The sequence below is a fragment of the Podarcis filfolensis genome (genome assembly GCF_964270895.1).
Source record: "Podarcis filfolensis genome assembly, chromosome: 6".
In the NCBI taxonomy this organism is placed as follows: Eukaryota; Metazoa; Chordata; class Lepidosauria; order Squamata; family Lacertidae; genus Podarcis; species Podarcis filfolensis.
The window spans coordinates 2,325,691-2,344,849 of record NC_139609.1 but is presented as its reverse complement, the minus strand read 5'-3'; the positions used below and the strand labels follow the sequence as shown (position 1 = coordinate 2,344,849).

General features: G+C 43.2%; 1 protein-coding gene and 1 long non-coding RNA gene across 11 annotated transcripts in view; one reads left to right on the top strand and one right to left on the bottom strand.

Moving 5' to 3' along the window:
* The window catches only part of LOC310765897, a 30,991-nt gene that overhangs the window by 9,275 nt on the left and 2,557 nt on the right, over positions 1-19,159 (top strand). Inside the window, exons 2-3 of one of the 4 annotated variants that reach the window (XR_014549859.1) lie at positions 9,495-9,626; positions 11,082-11,231. This is a non-coding gene — a long non-coding RNA (uncharacterized lncRNA). Of the gene's footprint in view, positions 1-8,706; positions 8,861-9,494; positions 9,627-11,081; positions 11,232-19,159 lie in introns of those variants that run through there. The other 3 variants (XR_014549856.1, XR_014549857.1, XR_014549858.1) reach the window with 3 other exon arrangements.
* Positions 2,137-19,159, bottom strand: part of RGS8 (regulator of G protein signaling 8) — a 77,415-nt gene continuing 60,392 nt past the window's right edge. For all 7 annotated transcript variants that reach the window (XM_083621464.1, XM_083621465.1, XM_083621469.1 and 4 more), the window contains exons 5-6: positions 6,802-6,968; positions 2,137-5,244 (exon numbers count right to left, since the gene is read on the bottom strand). In XM_083621464.1, coding sequence (XP_083477590.1) covers positions 5,062-5,244; positions 6,802-6,968 — 350 coding nt within the window. In that variant the 3' untranslated portion in view covers positions 2,137-5,061. The remainder of the gene's footprint in view (positions 5,245-6,801; positions 6,969-19,159) is intronic.

The following is a 19,159-nucleotide window of genomic DNA, read 5'->3' as shown; positions in this document are numbered from 1 at the left end:
TGCCAATTTTCCCCCATTAAAAATTGACTCTGAATGGTTGTTAGGCTATTTTCATTCCCAAGAGAGAGATGCTGCTTGCAGAAAAGCAGTCACCCAAAATAATTATAATGCTTTCAGATGAGAAGTTTCCTTTCATTATACGTTATCAATATTATTGAATCTCCTTCCTGTAATTAGAGCCATGGGACTAACTCTCTGGGACTAAGAGAGATAATAGCATGCAGACAGAAAACTTGTGCTGAAGCTCTGCAATTTTTGGTCAAAAAGTTTACATTACCAGAACAGCAGTGTGAATGTTGTGCCTATACTGAACGATGAACCATCCTAGGTTGACTTCATTAGGTATTCCCTGTAAGTGTTACAGGATTGCTGCTTAATGCTGCAAGATTAAAGAGCACTGTAGGAAAAGAAGGCGTCAGGCCTTACGGAACAGCTTTGCAAACAAGCCCACAAAATTTTCTATTTTTTCTTTTTGTAACCTTTAAAACTTTAATAAATATTTTATTTAAAAAACACACAAAATTTTCTGGTCCACAACTTTTACTGGCCTACCTCCCTACATGTACCTAAATTAGCTATTTGTGGTACATGTTGACAGTCTGGAAGAAAATAAAGAGCAAATTGCATGTCTGCTTGCTTACCGTAAGTCTAGACTAAGTGGTTGAAAAATTTGCTTCAGAATGCTTTGCTCAGCATTTGCTAGGCATCCGCCATTCGGCTTGCAGGTGTCAAACGCCCAAATCAACGCACGTGGCATCCACAAAAACTTTTATATGGAAACTGCCTAATCCTGAATCGTCCCCCCTCTAAATATGTCCTGTGCATGCTGGGGAGGGGAGGTTTGTAGATTGCCATTTTTCCTTGACCTGCTAGTTGTCTGTGTGCTTTAGTTTTCAATTTCTCTGTGCACCCTGCTCCTTCATTCTGATGTGGTAAAAGTCCAAGGAAAGCTGCATCATATAGATTGTAGCCAGGGCCGTTTTTCAGCTGGAACTCGCCAGAACTCAGTTCTGGCACCTCTCAGGTGAGTGCCATTGCCATTATAAGAGAACAAGGGAGGTGTTCATAGTGAGTTCCGGCAGCTGAGGTAAAAGGTAAAGGACCCCTGCACAGTTAAGTCCAGTCAAAGGCGACTATGGGGTGCAGCGCTCATCTCGTTTTCAGGCTGAGGGAGCTGGCGTTTGTCCACAGACAGATTTCCAGGTCATGTGGCCAGCATGACTAAACCACTTCTGGCGCAACAGGACACTGTGACGGAAGCCAGAGCGCACAGAAATGCCATTTACCTTCCTGCCCCAGTGGTACCTATTTATCTACTCGCGCTGGTATGCTTTTGAACTGCTAGGCTGCAGGAGCTGGGACAGAGCAATGGGAGCTGACCCAGTCACAGGGATTCGAACTGCTGACCTTCCAATCGGCCCAAGAGGCTCAGTGGTTTAGATCACAGCCCTGAGGGAGCAGAAATGTAATGAGAGAGTAGAATTATTATTTTATCAGTTACAGTGTTTTATATTATTAAATATAGTTGCCCATTTTCCTTTGTAAACTGCTTCATGGGTTGTTAAATAAATATTCTGCTGCATGTGTGGTTCAGCTGTGGAGGCACGCCAGCCACCTTAGCAGTTGTCTGAAGCTGCCTCTGCCATTAAATGAAATTGCTTAGGAGTTGGCAAATCGACTAAATCATGTTGGAGCACATCTGCACAGCGGTTTTTGAGGAGACCAGACAGGCACCCAGTGCATTTCCATTCCAGTCCCTGGAGTTCATATTTGCTTAGTGCTTCATCTTGATCGACTGCCTCCAGTTTTGCCTGTCATTCCACACACAGCCTGTTTACCATTAGTCAAGGGAGTCAGGCAGCAGATTTTGGAGTACCATTAAAGGGCAGCAAATTGTCATATATTTAGTTTGGTGCTATGCCACCGTATGGAATGCTGTTTGGGTTTTTATTTTTTATTTTTGCCTCTGACTGGCCTCTAATGTCTTGTGCTATCAAACATCTGGTTTACTGTGTGCCTCTGCTGAAGTTAAAGCTTCAGGAACCAATATGTACTCACCCTTTGTCACTAAGCTGGAAAAGCAAATGCGACAAAATCCATTCTACTTTATGATTCACTTGTTGTCATGGTCAATGCTAGATGCTCAATGCCATTTTAATGCAGTGTATGCTTTACAGAGACATTGTCAGGTGAGTCTGTGCAAACCTTGAAACGCAAGGAGAGTACAGATTTTTTAATCCAAAAAACGCTACTGCAGGAAGCCACACCCCGCCCTCTACCCCCACAGCATCACATCAGAGCTTGCAATCGGCTGTGTACTGTGCACAGTGTTTGAAGGACACAGCACCCCATGATACCACGGATTCAAATGCATTTTCAGCCTTGCTCCTTTTTATCATTAGTACCTTGTTTCCTTATTCTTCCTTACATGCCCACCCAGCCCCCAGTACAAAGTTTGACCTGAAATATTTGCTCACTGCAGAGCCCAATATCATGACACAGCGGGTCTCTACATAGTCTATTTTAAGCTGTGTTTCTTAGGTAATAGAATACAACATCTGCATATACACATAAAACTGAGCATGCTGCTGTATTGGAAGAAGAAAAATATATGCTGCATAATGTCTAATATCTATATACTCACATACATAAACAGCTCTCCAAGACTAGGATTTTCATCTGGGATAGATTTTCTCCTCTAAACAGGTCCCCTTCAAAGAGGGTCCATATGTCCTCTTATTGTTCACACAGCACCAACATCAATCAGTGAATAATAAATAACAGTCAGTGGTAAGGATGATAAATAGCATTATGGTGGAGTTCAGTGCTACTTTTATCCATTGGCGCATGGAAGCAGGAAAATGATAATTCTCTGGCATGTTTTGTACAGCTGCCACTTTGGAACTTAGATGGGCTTCCGGTTTCTTTAGGAGAAGCTTTGCAGGTTCAGTTTCTCACACTCATTCCTGCACCACTTTATTTACCCTCCTTCTCTTACCCACTTTGGTGTGAGAGACATCATATTGCATAGTGCAGTTACTGGGGAGGAAGGGATTATGAATGGAGTGAGGAGATACACCAGGTCATCTGAGCTCATCTTGGGTCTGCTTAAAGCTGGAGCTTTTCACAAAATATAAATCCATTCTGCATACTGAGATGGCAACCTTACCAGGAGATTGGCCATCCTTTTATTTCTTTCTCTTACCACCAGTATCACAGGGGTACTCCTACAGCACAAATTGATAATTGTATCTACAACACTTGAACCATTGTGACTTTCCCAGAGGGAACCTAAGAACTAATATGTGAGGGTGCCAATAGGTTTTAGCATCCTAACAGATCTAGTTTTAGAGCTAGTTGTATTACTCAAGGGCAGGAGGACCCCAACCCATATATGAAGGAGGTTTCATGTTTTTGGCTTCTTGGAGAATGACCTTTGCCTCTTTATACTGGCAATATGACAAGTGTATTCACAGTTCTTTGAAAGGGCCATCCAGGCAATAAAGAAGCAAGAAGAAGTAGATTTCAGAAGGAGTACACAGCCCACTCCCTGCTTCTATTTCCCATCTCTGCATGCTGTTCAAAAAACCCCAAACCCACCCACCAGTCTTCAGAACAAAGTGGGAGCAGGAGCTTAAAATGCAAAATATCTGAGACTTACAATGACAGTATAATTTAGATGGCTGTATATAGAGGGGCAAGGGATAACACTAAAGGGGCAGAGACTGTTTCAAGATCACATCAATACAAATCCAAGTAAAAAGGAGCTGTGTTGTTCTCTTTTCACATAGGAGCTAGCCTGAGTCCTGTGCATTAAACCACACCTTTAACTCTCTCGTATGCCCCAGCTCCAACAGCCTATCAGAGTGTTGTCAAAGAAGGTCTTTTCAGTGGTGGCTTCCCAGTCATAGAACTTGATTCCAAGTGAAATCAGGCAAGCCCATCTCTCCTTAATTTTAAATAGACCTTGGGTCATCTTTTTATCATGGACATTGGAGGCTAATCTAGGACACTGCTTTTTAGGGTTGAGTTATTTTTCTTTTTTCTGTGGTAGGTTGGCCTATATAACTTTTGGTGGTACTGGATATTATGTTTGAATGGGTTTTATTGTTGGATTTTATTATGGCTATGTATTGCGAACCTCTTTGGGATACAGTTTTGCCTTAAAAGCGGTCTGAAAACCTATTGAATAAGGTAAGGAACATAAATCAACTGCCTGAACATACAGGGGAAAAGAGATGTAGAACCTTCTTGTCAGGGTTTGCCTGGATTTGAATTCAAAACTTTCTTATCAACAGGCTGGTTGCCCCTTGTGATAAGCTATTCCGGGCGGTAAAGCGAAGGGGAAACCGGCTGTACCACCCATCTCAAGCCTCCACTTTGCCCCACCCTAAAACAGATTTGGTTTTATTTGGCCAGGCTGTAAATCACTCCAGGCCAAGTCTAGAGCCTTGTCTGTCTTGCCTCTCCCTTTTTTAAACATCTGCTGAGGCATACATCTGCTACCTGCTGGTCTATGTCCTTCTGGCTGACCAGTTACTGCAATTTGACTGTCCTTTCTGCATGGTGCCTTGCACCTCTGGCCGCTTGCTTCTGGCACTTCTTGACAAGGCCAGCCTCTGACCCTGCAGATGCTCTTTCTGGATCTGCTTTGTGGTCCAGCACAGATGACCATTTACCGACTAGCCTAGTGTAGTAAAGGAATCAGGAAGCCTGGCTTCATGACCAGTGAATTCAGCATAAAATGTAGTTCAGATGTTATGTTCCTGAAAACAGCACCACCTACGAAGTGTTTCAGTGTTGTGTGTGTGCATTTGCTAAAGTTAAAAATATATGTGTCTGCTCACACACGCACACACACAAGGATCCAAAGAGAGCACTGGACTCATGCTGAGAAATGTTTTACACACACACATACAGCCCAACTCTTCATACTTCTTCCGCTCCCCCTCTCATTCTACTGCTGTTGTAACACCAATGAACTTAATTTCACATACGGAAATGGATTTGGCTGGTGCAGGAAGCTCATGGTATCTAAGGAGGGGAGTCTCCATCTCTGCTCTAGCTGAGCCTCCTCTGGGTTTGAGACAGCAGGTCTGTATACATTTTTGACCTTAGGAACCTGGGGTAAGAGTCTTTTTCCATAAGGCTGTGAATTTTGCCCTGGGCCTGGTCAAAGCACGTTGGTGAGGGCTCCTGTATGTTCCGTCTTGTCACCTCTCGGGTCTGGAAGTCTATGTTCACCTGAGAAAGAACACAAATGTAATTTGTGTGAGGCAGCAGGGGCAATTCTTAACTTTTCCCGCCCTCCATCCACAATCAAATACAGCATTTTTGTCACACTGTCAAATTTAATTCATCACTTTTGAGCTGAAAAGCAAACCTGGAGTACATTTGGCTCAATGACACATGCGCAGCTATGCAGAATTTCAGCTAGCATTGTCAACTTTTAATTTTAACCAAACTGGCCAAGGGGTGAGGTAGATTTGGGGGCAAAATCAGGGTGAAACATATTGGGCCAAGTGCAATGATGGAACTTGCCAGGTGAAAGATGCAGCAAGCTGGATGAGTAGGTAGGCAATGAAAGAACCAAGGCTGGACCACATCTGAGATGCATTGGCTTCTCATATTTTAATACTGATCACCTGACAAACAGGCAGTAGGATCATTAAAATATTGGACATCTGGTAACCCAAGTTTTAGGATCCTTCTCTGGATCAGCAAATTACAGTAATTTCTCAATTGCCTAACCTTTATTGTAATGTCATGAACCATATTTCTGTGCATATTTGAAATATCAAGCATATTTCTGTGCATGTTGGTGCATATTTGCTGGGAAGCGAGTCCTGCTGTATCCATGTTATTCCATTCTATCCCTTACAAATACCTTTTGGAACTTGCCATCTATCAAGTTTTAGGTCTGAGTGCATATCTAAACCCAAGTGGCTGTAGCTCATGCCCACTGTATTATGCTGCACCAGAAGATGGGAAGTCAAATGTTCTTGCAACTATACAGTCATGTGGGAAAGAGATTGCACTTCTGCCGTGGGCTCGCTTGTGGAGATGAAGCTGATCGCTTCTTTTTCTTAGACATTTTCACGGAGATTCAGCCGCTACTATTTTCTGCTGTAAATCAGGAAACTCGGAGTCCTTCCAAGATTAGGGCGTTTGATCTCCTCTCCTGCTGATAAGTAGTTGGTAGATTGAGTCGAGCTGGAGCTAATTAAGGCTTTCTCTGAGACTTTCCAGGGCTTTCTCTAAAACTTTTAGCCTAAACTTTGTGATTATAGTAATTAAGAAAAAAATACCAAGCGATAAAATACTAGAACTGATAAAAGCTAATAAAAAGCTGATAAAACTAATAAAAACCGCACGACTGACGCAGAGCTCAAATCAATGCTTCCTCTAACGATGCCCATGTGGAAAAGACTGTGGGCAGCCTTCTTCTCTGCAGAGAGGGATCCCTGAATAGCTGTTAGCTTCTACATCCATCCAGCCATGGCTTAGTGGTATGTCCAAACATACCAGTGGTGAGCACACATTGCCTGATTCCCCCCCCCCAGGTTATGAACTGTGGCACTATGTTATGTATTTTGTGTTTTTATTCTGTAAACTGGCCTGTGATCCTCTGATGAAGGGTGGTATAGAAATAGATACAAACAAACAAACAAATAAGCTGAGGTTCCACAAGTGGCCCCCAATCCTAGGAAGAATGGTGAGTGGTGGGTTCTCTGCTGCTCTCCACCACCCTTGTTTCCAAGATTCATCCTGCCAGAATAATAGTTTCTTGTATCTACTAACCTCTCGTGGTGCTTGCACATCAATAAATTCTTCAAAAATTCTGTGTGCCTTGGAAGCCAGCTTGGCAGTGGACCGTGTCTTTTTGAACTCCTCGCAAGCCAGCCAGAATTCCAGGTTCTCTTCACTGAACTCAGTCTTTAGGAATGCACGAAACGCAGCCACTCCATCTGAAAAAGGGGGAAACTGTTTAAGGCTTGAATGTGTAAACCATTTTCAATTTTAAGGGGTTTGTTGCTGTTGTTCCATTCGAATGAAATGTAACCATAAGTTCCACCTAACAACCATAGGTAGGGTACTAACATTTTGCAATTCATCTACAAAATGATGTTTGGGCTTCCCCCCTCAATATTTCATTTTGTGCAGCATATTTTTAAGAAGATAAATGCATCATGGAAAGCCCAGTTGGTGTGTGAGCATTCTGGAGACACACACACTTAAATTTGGTATGAGAGTGGGGAATTGTAGTGTCATTCAGCTCCTACTGCTAGCGCTACACTTCAGGTCCAGCTTTTTATGTACTGTTGTTCCTATGAAGCATCTTGAAGCAATTTCACAGTCCAGTGAAAACATATATAAAACAAGTGCATATATAAAAAGAGTTCCAACAGTTGTATATATAAACAATTCATATCCGATGCAAATATCAAATGCAATAAATGCTGGGAGTGCAGTAATTTTAAAACTTTGTACCATCAGGGAACCCTTTCTATTATTTACTCATGTATTTAAAACATCTGTAATTCACCTTTCTTCAATTAACTCATCAAGGCAACTTGTCTGCTCAGGAATTCCCACATGTGTTGCAGAAGAGCTTGCAAAATATTTTATTGTGATTGCTAATCACACACTTGGGCCAAAGCAGACATGAAACTAAATGCGTCACTGGAATTGTCTTTTATCCCCCCCCCCCAGTTAATAGGTGTTTCTCACCCCCATCCCACTGTCTTCTCACTGAGACTGTAATGTGTTGGGGTGGGATTAACCTTCTCATTCTCCACTGCAGTTTTGATAGGACCCCAATACTAGCCCAGAGAAGGAGAGCTCCCGCTTGGGTCAAGGGTGGAAAGGATTGAAGTCCCTTTTGCAGTATACCTGTTCACTACAGCATATGTATTTTGTAAAAAGAGAGCAATTTTAAGTGAGATTAGTGTCGTGTCCAGTTTAGCCCTCCGTTCACACCATGGTTTCCGGCTAAGCTTTTGGTCTCATCACCAATAACAGTAATGATGGGTTACAGATAGGTAGCCGTGTTGGTCTGCCATAGTCAAAACAAAAAAAGCCTGTAGCACCTTAAAGACCAACTAAGTTAGTTCTTGGTATGAGCTTTCGTGTGCATGCACACTTCTTCAGATACACTGAAACAGAAGTTGCCAGATCCTTCTATATAGTGAGAAGGTGGGGAGGGGTATTACTCAGAAGGGTGGTGGGAATGGGTGGTTGGCAGATAGCTGAGATGAGCCTGTTGACGACTCTTAACGACTGCAATAGGTCTTACAGGAAAAAGCAAGGGGTGAGAAGGTGAAAAATGGCTTTGTCATAATGATGGGGTAGCTCTCTTTCAAGGAGACTTGTGTGCCATTTTTACTACCTCACCGAGGAACTCCCAAGAAACCTGTTGAGCTGCCTCGAGTCCACATTGTTACAGAACAAGGGTGGCTAACCAAATAGCTTCATTCATTCTTGGTCTAAACCCTGGATCCAGCAAGTGTTAGAATTTAATCAAGACTAGAACTTTTCATACAGGTGCATCTAAAGAGGGGTTTTGTGGTGTAGGGGGGAGTTTAATAAGGGAGTGTTTAGAAAAGGTATCTCCTCCTAAGTGCCATAGCATGGGTTGCCGGTGCCTGGGGCCGCACAGAGCGGGTGGGTGGGTGGGAGAGGGTAAAAGGGATGGAGTATACATGCACATTCAACTGCCTAACAGTGTCCGTATCACCCAGCAGCTGCAGAGATAAGAAAAGAAGAGTCGTTTCATTGCCTGGAGAAGTCACTTCCTGATTTGCATGGAGAAGCCATTTTCAATGGACCCAGGCTTACAGAAGCACTCAGCTATGCTGAGGCGGAACTGGCTGCTCAAATTTTGCACCCCCTAACAATTTTGTGCCTGGGGCAACCACCCCTGTGCCCCCCATGCTACCCCACTGCTTCTCCCCATCTGTATTCAGAAACTGTATAGTCCACTCAATCACCACAGCATCCCATCACGTTGTGTGGCACGTGCAGGCCCAGGCAACCATGACTACCCCTCAAGATTTGAATTGAAATGCAGCATAGGAGAGGACTGGGGAAACAGCTCTCTGTACTCCATAGAACTAAACTGCCCTGCTCATAATAAGCTCATGACAAAGGACATATTTCTCATTGTATTTAAACAGCCACGTCTCCAAGGCCTCTGAATGAGCTTCTGGTTGAATGGGAGTTTATGCCCAGGTATACCATTTGCAACCCATCAGCTATTTAGGACACATTTGTAATCTCTATTTATGCATGAGGGTGATCATCCTCTTTCTAATCATTACCACTTTCATAAAGATTGGCAGAGGAGAGCACAATGCGCTTGCTGCTGGCTTTAGGTAGTTAGTGAAAGTGCCCTTATCTCTTCGGTGCTTAGTAACTGTGCCAGGGTATCTTGGGTTATATGTTATAAATAGAGAGAAGGCCCGCTAACACTATTGTTTGCTTTTGCTGCTCAGTAGGAGAGTACTTTGGAGGCAACAATCTTCCCTGGAAGAATCCTCTTATCTGAAGAGCTGTCCGGTCCGAGGCTTATATTAAGATAATGAAACCTAAGAAGGAGAGTTTTGACGTTTCCCATCAGTAGACAGGTATGCATGTCGCTATGGGGAAATGTATTGTATTTCTATTTAAATTATAATAATTATGTCTGAATCTGCATCTATGCATAAAATAAGCACATTCAAATTTTATGCAAATTGTTGTCCTCTTTACAGCAGTCACTAAATATGATGACCCTGATCCAATTAAAGTTAGCTCTGGTTCCCAGAGAGGTAGTAAATCTGTGTCTGGCCAGTGCAACTATTAAGAGTATTGGAGGAAAGATTAAACCAGTTATCTTGACCCATTTCAAATCCAGCTTCCACTCTGCTTTTGGCACTAGGATGGCTTTGGTTCCTCTTGTTGATTACTCGTATCAGGAGATGGTGTCCCTGTTTATTCTCCTTGATGTCTCAGTGGCTTTTGATACCATTAACCATGGTATCCTCCTGGCTCAGAAGACTGCGGTTGGAGCTATGGTGATACAGTGGTTCTGCTCCTACCTTCTCTAGAGAATAGCATTGGGTGACTAAGGCTCAGTATCATGGCAGTTGTACCAAGGGCTGCAAATGCCCCATCTTGTCCCCAGTGCTTCTTAACATCCATATGAAGCTGTTGAGTGCTGTCACCAATGGATTTGGGGTTTGGTGTCATCGTTATGTGGATGACACTGGGCTCACTCACTCTCTATGCCATCTGGACCCAGTGAAGCTGGATTGGTGCTGTATCAGTGCCTCAAAGTGGCAATGGGCTGGATGAGAGCCAAAAAACTGAATCTGCATATGTTGTTGTAGGCACTGTCTTAGGTCAAGGAAGGTCTTGGTGGATATTTAGGAAGTGCCAAATACGTTCCTAAGCCGCTCCAGGCTGAATCATTTGCCAACACTTGTCTACTCCCTGGCGTAGTGACCTTGAGCTCAATATAGCACAGAGTGTGTCTGATGGCCCTGAATAGTGTGGAGTTTTGTTAATGGCAGTAGCAGGCTAGCATGCACTTGTGCATTAAGACAAGCAGATAACATGAGAATGCTCCCTTCATCTGCCCCACAATTCTCTTTCAACCTTTCGTGTTTTGGAATCGCTGGTTTGTTTTGAAATTCCGTGACTCCTTGTAAGATATTATAGGTATGGGTCACTTTTAATATTCTGAGACACTGTGGTTTAGAACCAACATTAAGTCCTGTGCTTTCTTCCTACATATGATCCAAGTTCTCAATTTTTTATCTCAAGGTCTATCCACTGCAAACAAAGCCCACACATTGAATGTTTACAGAGGCAACCTGGAAAGTAGCAAAAACCTCACTTCATTAGGGAGCTATGTTATTCACTAGCCTTGGTTTTTCCAATCCCATAGCTTTCTTAGCATTTGCCCTTTGGGAATGAGCCCCCCCCAATAATAAATGTAAACAGCTTTTTATCATGTGTTCACATGTGTTCCTTTCCCTTCTCTTCCAATGTCTGCTCTCAGACATCCTCACTATTTACACTGACTTTTCCGGAAACAGGCTGCTTGCCAGAGGACGTGAGAAAGTGAGCAGACTTGGCCAGAAGCTCTTATGAAAGAAGAGCGTTTTCTCATGATGGATATGCTGAGAAAGACCTCTTTGCCCCAGAAAGCAACCTAGAGGAAGCAGGGGGCAAGATAAGCAGCTGGAGGTAAAAGATCCCACACAGACCTCTGACTAGCCTCCTGCTCTCAGTTAACTCAGTAGCTGTGCAAAGAAACTAAATTGTGGAAAAGGGAGTGATGCTTGGGTGCTAATCCCCAGACTTTCAACTCCCGGGTCTCTTCCTCTCTCTCTCTCTCTCTCTCTCTCTGTTGCATGTCCCATCACACACATGACTACCTCCTCCTCTCTCCTGCAGTGACATCTAATAGTCCAAAATGTGTAATGCAGTGTCATTGTGCTGAATCATATCATGGTGATTCCACCCAGAGGTGTAGCTCTGGGGAACAGGGGAGCTGTGCGAACCTACATTTTGCTCCGGAATTGGCAAGCCCACACATTCAGTGGTTGAGCTTGCAGTTGGATGTGGCATGTAAACCAGTCAGTGCTTTAAAAACTGGGATGAGTATTTGACTTTTCAATGACACTTGCATTGGTATTTTGAATCCTGGCAGCCACTCAAAACTAACAAAGTTTTAGCATCATCAGATCTGTGGCTAAAATGGGAATTTCCAATAATGTTTTTAATGGGGAGATTTAGTAATGAATCTGAGGGGTGGGAGAGAGAAAGTGGAATTGCCAAAAGGGAATAGGAGTCGCATGACACGTATACACACATCAGAGACAGAGGGAGAGAAGGAGGGCAAGGGGAGGAAATCTTCCCAAAGCAAGCCAAGGCAATTGAAAGCATGCAGGGTTTTTCCATGTCTTGACAGTTGCAATCAGACTGAGGATTTAAGGACAGTCCACCCTGCTAGATGTTGGACAAATGATAAACCACATACCCAGCCCTGTGAGGGATGCAGTGCAAGACATGTTCTTGTTTTGTGTCTCTTCCAGCATTCTGTCAAAAGGAATCTTCATCTGTCTAGCCAGACCATCTCTCCTGGGCAAGAAATATACAGGGAGAACAAGTCCTCTCCCTCTGTTCATGGTCACCTCTCTCTCTTCTTCTCCCCTACCTCTTCCTTACTCCTCAGACCAGGATTTAGCATCCAAGAAGCTATTATTTGTCCCCAGATGTATGAACACAGAACAGATAACAACTTACAGCGTGAGAATAAACTCACAGAGACATGATCATCTTGATGACTGCAGCAGCAAGTGATGACCAGCATGTGTGAAACAGCCTTTACAAGCCAACCCCCAGGGACAGACCTTTATCACCAGTTCAAATGCAATTCTGTTCTGGGTCATGCTATCCAGCAGTGCCAAAAAAGAGACATTTTCTTTCTAGCCCCTTTCTCTAGAATGGACATCCTTTTCACACCTACATTTTACGGAGCATCTAGATGATGCTGTTGTCAGCCTGCTGTATCCCACTAGTTTCTGTGTCATCCTCCCATGTTTTCTTCAGGCCTGATTTGTGGCACTTTTTAGAAATAAAGGGTAATTGCAGCACTGACCTGTCCAGTGTGGATGGACTTGGCAAAGCACTATCGAGGTTTTTAAAGGATCCTTTGCAGATACTGTCTGCCTGAAAATACAACTCATTTTATTGCTTCCTGTGGAGTGTAGGTGGAGAATAAGTGGTTAACATATTTAAAAATGACCCAGTGTCAGTTTCTCTTTCCACGGTGGGTGGGTGCAGGATTGCTACCAGTGTTTCCTCTCATTATTGTCATTGACCTGCACTAGAAATCCTCAGGACTCGATGGCCCTTGTGGTCTCTTCCAACTCTATGATTCTATGATTCTATGATTCTAGGTGCAGAGTCCTCATACAGCAGTAGCCCTGAGCAGGAGATGGGTGTGCTTCCTGATCCTAAATACATAAAAAGGGCACCAGCTCTTGCAGCATTCAGAAGGCCGGTGGTTAGACGACTTCCAGGTTGGCGCCTCCGGCAATGGCGGAGCTCCTCCGTTCGGGAGGAACTTGCTCCGTGAAAAGGGTCTGACCGCCACAGTGAAGGTGGAGACCCATTGAAGTCACAAGCGGGAGAAGCTTGTGAACTTGGGATTCGGCTGGCACCTTTTGCGCCTCCCCTACTCGCGGGGAAACCCTGTTTTGGGGATCCGGAGCGATGTGGGGTGAGTGGCGCGGTGCTTTGAATCGACTGCTTCTTTCACGGAGTGAAGCTGCATTGCTGTTGCTGGAGAGCGCTGACTTTTTCCTGTGGACAATTGGATTTTAAACAACTACCTGTGAGTAGAACGAAAAATTGGATTTTTTAATACCTTAATTTGGCACTGAAGCGGGAAGGTCATAAACAGGAAGTCCGCCTCCCGCTTTTGTAAATAGACTGAAGCAAAGACGTTACAAGCTAAAGTCTTTGAAAGCTTTTGGCAAAGGATTAAATTTCCATCGGTTTAAAATACAAAACCCCCCTTGGAAGCAGGAGAAGAGGGGGGAAATTTTGGACCTAGTGAGCCTGCAGGAGAGAGTAAAAAATCAAATTACCACTGCTCTGAACCTGGGAACGGGCTGCCAGATGACGTTTGGAGAGAGTGCATTGACAGAACGGATTTAACAGCTAGCTAAATAAGAGTAAGATACTGTTTCCATTGTCCTCTTCTGCGTTTAAAAAGGAGGAAAAGTAACTGGAAATTGAAACTATCTTTAATGCTTGAGTTGTGCCTGAAAGAACTGATACAAGTGGAGACTGTTTCCCTCTAGAGGGAGCTTTTGAAACTGTTACAGGAGTGTAACTGGGGGATTTCCAGCTGTAGATAAGGATTCTGAGAACCAGAGATTGACCTTGGACCATTTAAAAATGTTGACAGGAGAGGCCATTGTGACTGTTTTATGTAAGGTAAGCTGTTCGCTGGGACAGCTTCACAAGAAGATGGATGACATGACTTTTAACGTTGATAATTTGGAACAGAAAGTGACTAATTTGAGTCAAAAAGTGAACACCAACACAGAAATAATTCAGGACTTGGTACAGGAATCCACTTTGGCAGGACAAATGGTGGAGGAGAAGGAGGAGAAGGAGAAGGCTGCTGTTCTTGAACATAAAGTAATACAAGTGGGATCCGTGGCTTTACAGAAGCAAATTGAGGACTATAAGTTGAGGCCTTTTATGATTGAATCTAGGAAAAGTCAGACTTTGAGGATTGGATCCCGGCTTGGACTGAAGAAGGAAAGTTGGAAAGATCCCTCTATGCAGGGATTAACTGACTTCTGGGACATGGGCTTGGAGGAGATTGAAGTTTTGGGGGCCTTTGGATTTGGAGGAATCTTGAAATATGTCCTGAAATACTTTATGGACTTTAGCTTCAACTATGGAAATTTGGCTGACCTGTTCAGAAGGAAGAAAAGTATTGATAGGTTGGAGTTTCCCCGAGATTTGCTACTTAGCATTAAAGAAAATGAAGAAGATCTGCAGATGGGACTTGGAAAAGAGTTAAGAGCCTCGGACACAGGATCACCAGGTTGATGGACTTTATGGAGTTGACGGAAAGGACTGGCAGAATCCGAAACCAGGGAGAGGAGATGGTGGAAGAAGATTGGAAAATTTAAAGTTTATATATAGACATATGGTAAAACTAATGAGTGATAGAAAAATGGTGGAATGATTTTTCATGGGCTTAGCAGAAATGTTATAAGGAGCTAAGCATATATAAGTATATTAGTTTTAATGGAAAATAAGGTTAAAAATATGTTATTTACAATATGATAGAAAATGGAGAAAGATGGAAAGGATTTGCTGAAACAATTAATAGAAGTGGAATACAAAAAGGGAGGTGAGAGGAGGTCGAGGAAACAAGGGAATGAAAGATAGAGTACGGAAAAGGGATGATGTATGTTTTTAAATTGTTTTTGTTTTGTTTTATTTAGGGTTAAGGTTAGGGAGTGGGTTTTGTTTAGTTTAGTTTAGTTTAATGTGTTTAGTTTTGGGTTTAGGTTGTGTTTTGCATTGTCTATATACTGTATTGTATTGTTTTTTTTCTTTTTTTCTTTTTCTCCTTTGTCTTCTTTTTTTTTTCTTTTTCCTTTTTGTAATCTATAAAAGTAATAAATATTATTTAAAAAAACAAAAACAGAAGGCAGGTGGTTAATCATGTCTACCTAATCCACACTACCTAACGCTAACAGTTGTTCCAGGCCTATGCTGAGGCAACTTGCTCTTTCTGTCTCAGCTGTGGGATGGCTATTCCATCTGCAAACCTACTAAACTCTGCATTAACACCTTGATCCTTGACCAACATCCTGACCTTCTCTTACTTTCCAGAGGCCAACCAATTTCCATCTTGCCTGGGCTTTCACCTCCTCTTCTAGCTGAGGATTGCAATGGACGAGGATAATATTTCTCTTCTTTTCACTGTTTATACAGTGGTACCTTGGGTTAAAGACTTAATTCGTTCTGGAGGTCCATTCTTAACCTGAAACTGTTCTTAACCTGAAGCACTACTTTAGCTAATGGGGCCTCCTGCTGCCGCTGCACCACTGCTGCACGATTTCTGTTCTCATCCTGAAGCAAAGTTCTTAACCCGAGGTAATATTTCTGGGTTAGCGGAGTCTGTAACCTGAAGCGTATGTAACCCAAGGAACCACTGTATAGTGAAATAGCTGCAATATTACAAGATTCTTGTAGCTGTTATAAGAACATGAGCGCTATGTGGCCTCCATATAGTTGTGGGATATTTGGCCGGTCACAGTAACAACAACTGATCTTGTTTTGAAAAGCTGGTTAGCTTTGCCACCAAGACAGGAAACGGATTGAAATACTTGGTTTGCAGATCTCAAAACAGTGTTCACTTCACAGACACCTACAGCTAGGGCAAAAATAGGCTTGCTTTAAAGGAAGACGGCCAAGTATAACAGCCCATGTTTTTCAGCATATTTTTCCGATACCTCTCTTTTCACAACTGGGTTATTTCTCTGCTTCTCCTCTTCCTTTCTTTGCTACTTTAAGTTAGGAAAGTAGCAACTTAAGTTAAGTTGGAAAATAGTACAGCTTCTCTCTCCCACCCACCCCGCCCCCCAAAAAACCATTCTCCATCAGTTAGTGAGGAAAAAAATTGCATCCAAATACGGTATTATAAAAGGGGAGAGAAAATTTCAGAGGAATTCTCATGGGTGGGGTGCAGGGGTTTTGATGCACTTACTTTACTTTTGAGAGGGCTGAGGAGTGTTTGTGAGTACCCTTTCTTTCTTTCTTTCTTTCTCTCACTGGCAGACACAATCTGGTGCTCCCACCACTGCCCACCACACTACCCACCCCAGCTGTAGCAGTGCCAGTGTTGGAAGAGCAGATCCATGGCTTTGCCCCACCACACTGGCCATTATGATGTCTCACCAGTGGTCTGTACTCTGCAGTCCTCCCAGATGCCCACACTTCAACCAAGTCCAGGGGGAGGCATAGTGAGGTGTGTCCTCTCATGGGGATGTTTCAGTGCAGGAGCCAGGAAGACGACAGAGTACTGGGGGAGCATTTACCGGGACACCCAAACCACCACCAGCCACCTTGAAATGATAAACTAAGCTCAAAACCCTGCATCTCATGAAATTCTAAAGTGCTCTGAGAACGAGGCAGAAAAATGGAGGCCTCTTTCAAAGAGGAAGAAAGCTTTTGATTAACTGGAGGACAGATTTCAGCACAGCTGAAGGTTGCATTTTAAAAGACTATTTGAATCACACCAGGCTCCTAACATTGTTCCCTAGAATGCTGCCTCATCTTGGTTATGTTCTAAATTAGTGTTTTGAATCATTAGTCTCCAAGGGTTTTCCCCTGGAATGTTGGACTGCCCTGGGAATCTCTGTTGCAATGCCATTTTTTGCATTTTCGGCTTTGGTTGTACCACTGTCATAGACACTTATTGCTGTAATGTCACTATTTTCTGCGCCATAGCTTCCCACTCTGGATTTTTACACGCATTTTTAATGGATATTTGTTTGGTAATCATTTGCGCTGATTGCATCCCACTGGACGAGCTTACTGCAAGAGAGTGTAGTCATGCAAAATTCATAAGAAGCTACCTTAGACGGAATCATACTACTGGTTCTCTAACCCTGTGGTTGTAGCTTTCCAAAGCTTCAAGAAATAAGTCCATCCCCACCTCCAGCAGTCTGGCTACATGAGATTATTTAATCCATCAAAGTATCCTCCTCCCCGAGAGCAATACTCCACTATTTTAGCCGTTTTTCTTTTCTTTGAAATTTCACTCTGGACTGTGCACTAGGGTGTGTAACTCTTGCATTTGAAACACGCAGCAGGGGCATTTGTTCTGCAGCAAGGTCCCACCTTTTCCATTATGTGGGTGTGCTTTGGGAAGGAGGCGTGATATAGAAACAATCCCTGCAGCTAGCTAGAGCAACATACTGCAAGCTCTGAAAGGTAAAAGCTACAGGATATATCCTGTATCAGGAGAAATCTGAACATTCCCAGTGTGATATGTCAGTGAAACAGAACAATATTTTCATGACTAGAGCTGGGATAATTCATTGGTTATAAGTGAGAGAAAGCATGTTGATTATATGGTGTTGGAGATTTTATATAAAATTTATATGAAAATTGCAGATTGTGGGTTCCCCACCCCAACATAAATTATATTGTGTAACAACTGAAATAAGTAGCTTTTTCTTACTGAGCAGTGTGGGCGGAGATCTGCAACCTACATTAGAGACTTGAATGCCCAATTCCCATTCGTTTTAATTAACTTGTTAGGCAGTTTTGAAAAATCTCAAAGCTCATCGTTAAAGCTGGAATTGAAGGGACTGTTGCAGAAAGCCAGACTCAGGTTGCAGGAGAATCCCCACTCTCACCAGATATAACAGCAGATATGAGACAGCTGTGAAAAAGATGTCCCTGTTTCTAACTCTCCCCTGTAATGGCCAGCAAAACTGGTTGCATATCATGGTGTCATCACGTTGCGAGCTACCCTGTCCTGTCAATTGCTGTGAAACTGGAAAGGCACAGAAAATCTCCTTGCACAGTGTCTGTCACACAATGAATTTCACTAAACACGATGCAAGGTAGGGCTAGGTGATATATCAATATATCGTCCAAAACCAGTTTGAAGTCTATATCATGATATCAGTTTCATAATTTTTGACCTGGCAATATATCATGATATGTGTGTGTGTGTGTGTGCTGTGCAAAAATCACAATGTGGGAAAAACTGTGAAACCAGCCAATGCCTCTACGCAGATCCATCCTTATTTCAGACATCATGATATATTGGTATATCACAATGTTTAGCCGGTGATGGATTGTGATGTTCAAAGCCATATATCACTCAGCCCTAATGCAAGGGAGGGCAGAGTTAATAATGCCAAACTAGACATATCTTCACCCTATTCTCCTATAAATCAGGGCAGGGATGTGTGGATCTAATTTTTATAGCTAAAGGGGCATGATGGTGAGAAGAACCAAAGCCTCCCCTTCCTTACCAGCATTTGAGCCACTGCATACCAGGTATGAACATGTTCTGAGGAGAAAAGTGCTCAGAGTGCTGGGCAGAGCAATCCTAACTCTGGCCAGTGAGCAGTAGGGCAGAACGGAGTGGCAGGCCCACCGCTGCATCCAAAGCCCTTCCATCCCATAATGACACACTTTGGGGGGCTTAAGCTGGCTGCTGCCAGAAGGAATGCTATCAGCAGTAGCTTTCTGACCAACCATGCTTTTGACGGGTGCAGAGGGGACCTATGGACACTGAACCCCCACAGCCAGCTGAGGGACATCTCCATCTACCTTGCTGCAGCAGTCTGAGTTAGGGAGCTAAGATTGCATCCAAAGTGTGGGAAAGTAAAGCATGGGAGTTGGGGAAGGATCCACTCCCTTTACCATAATGCCTGTCAGAATTAGCACCCAGGAATTTTCTCCCCACCCTCTACTTTACAAGATCCATGAGCTAACACATATGGCTGCCACTGTCACATATAGTATGCCCCCCTAGATATGCAGAGATCTAACACTACATGAAGACGCTTGGAGAAGAGATGACATGATAGCCATCTCCAAATATTTGAAG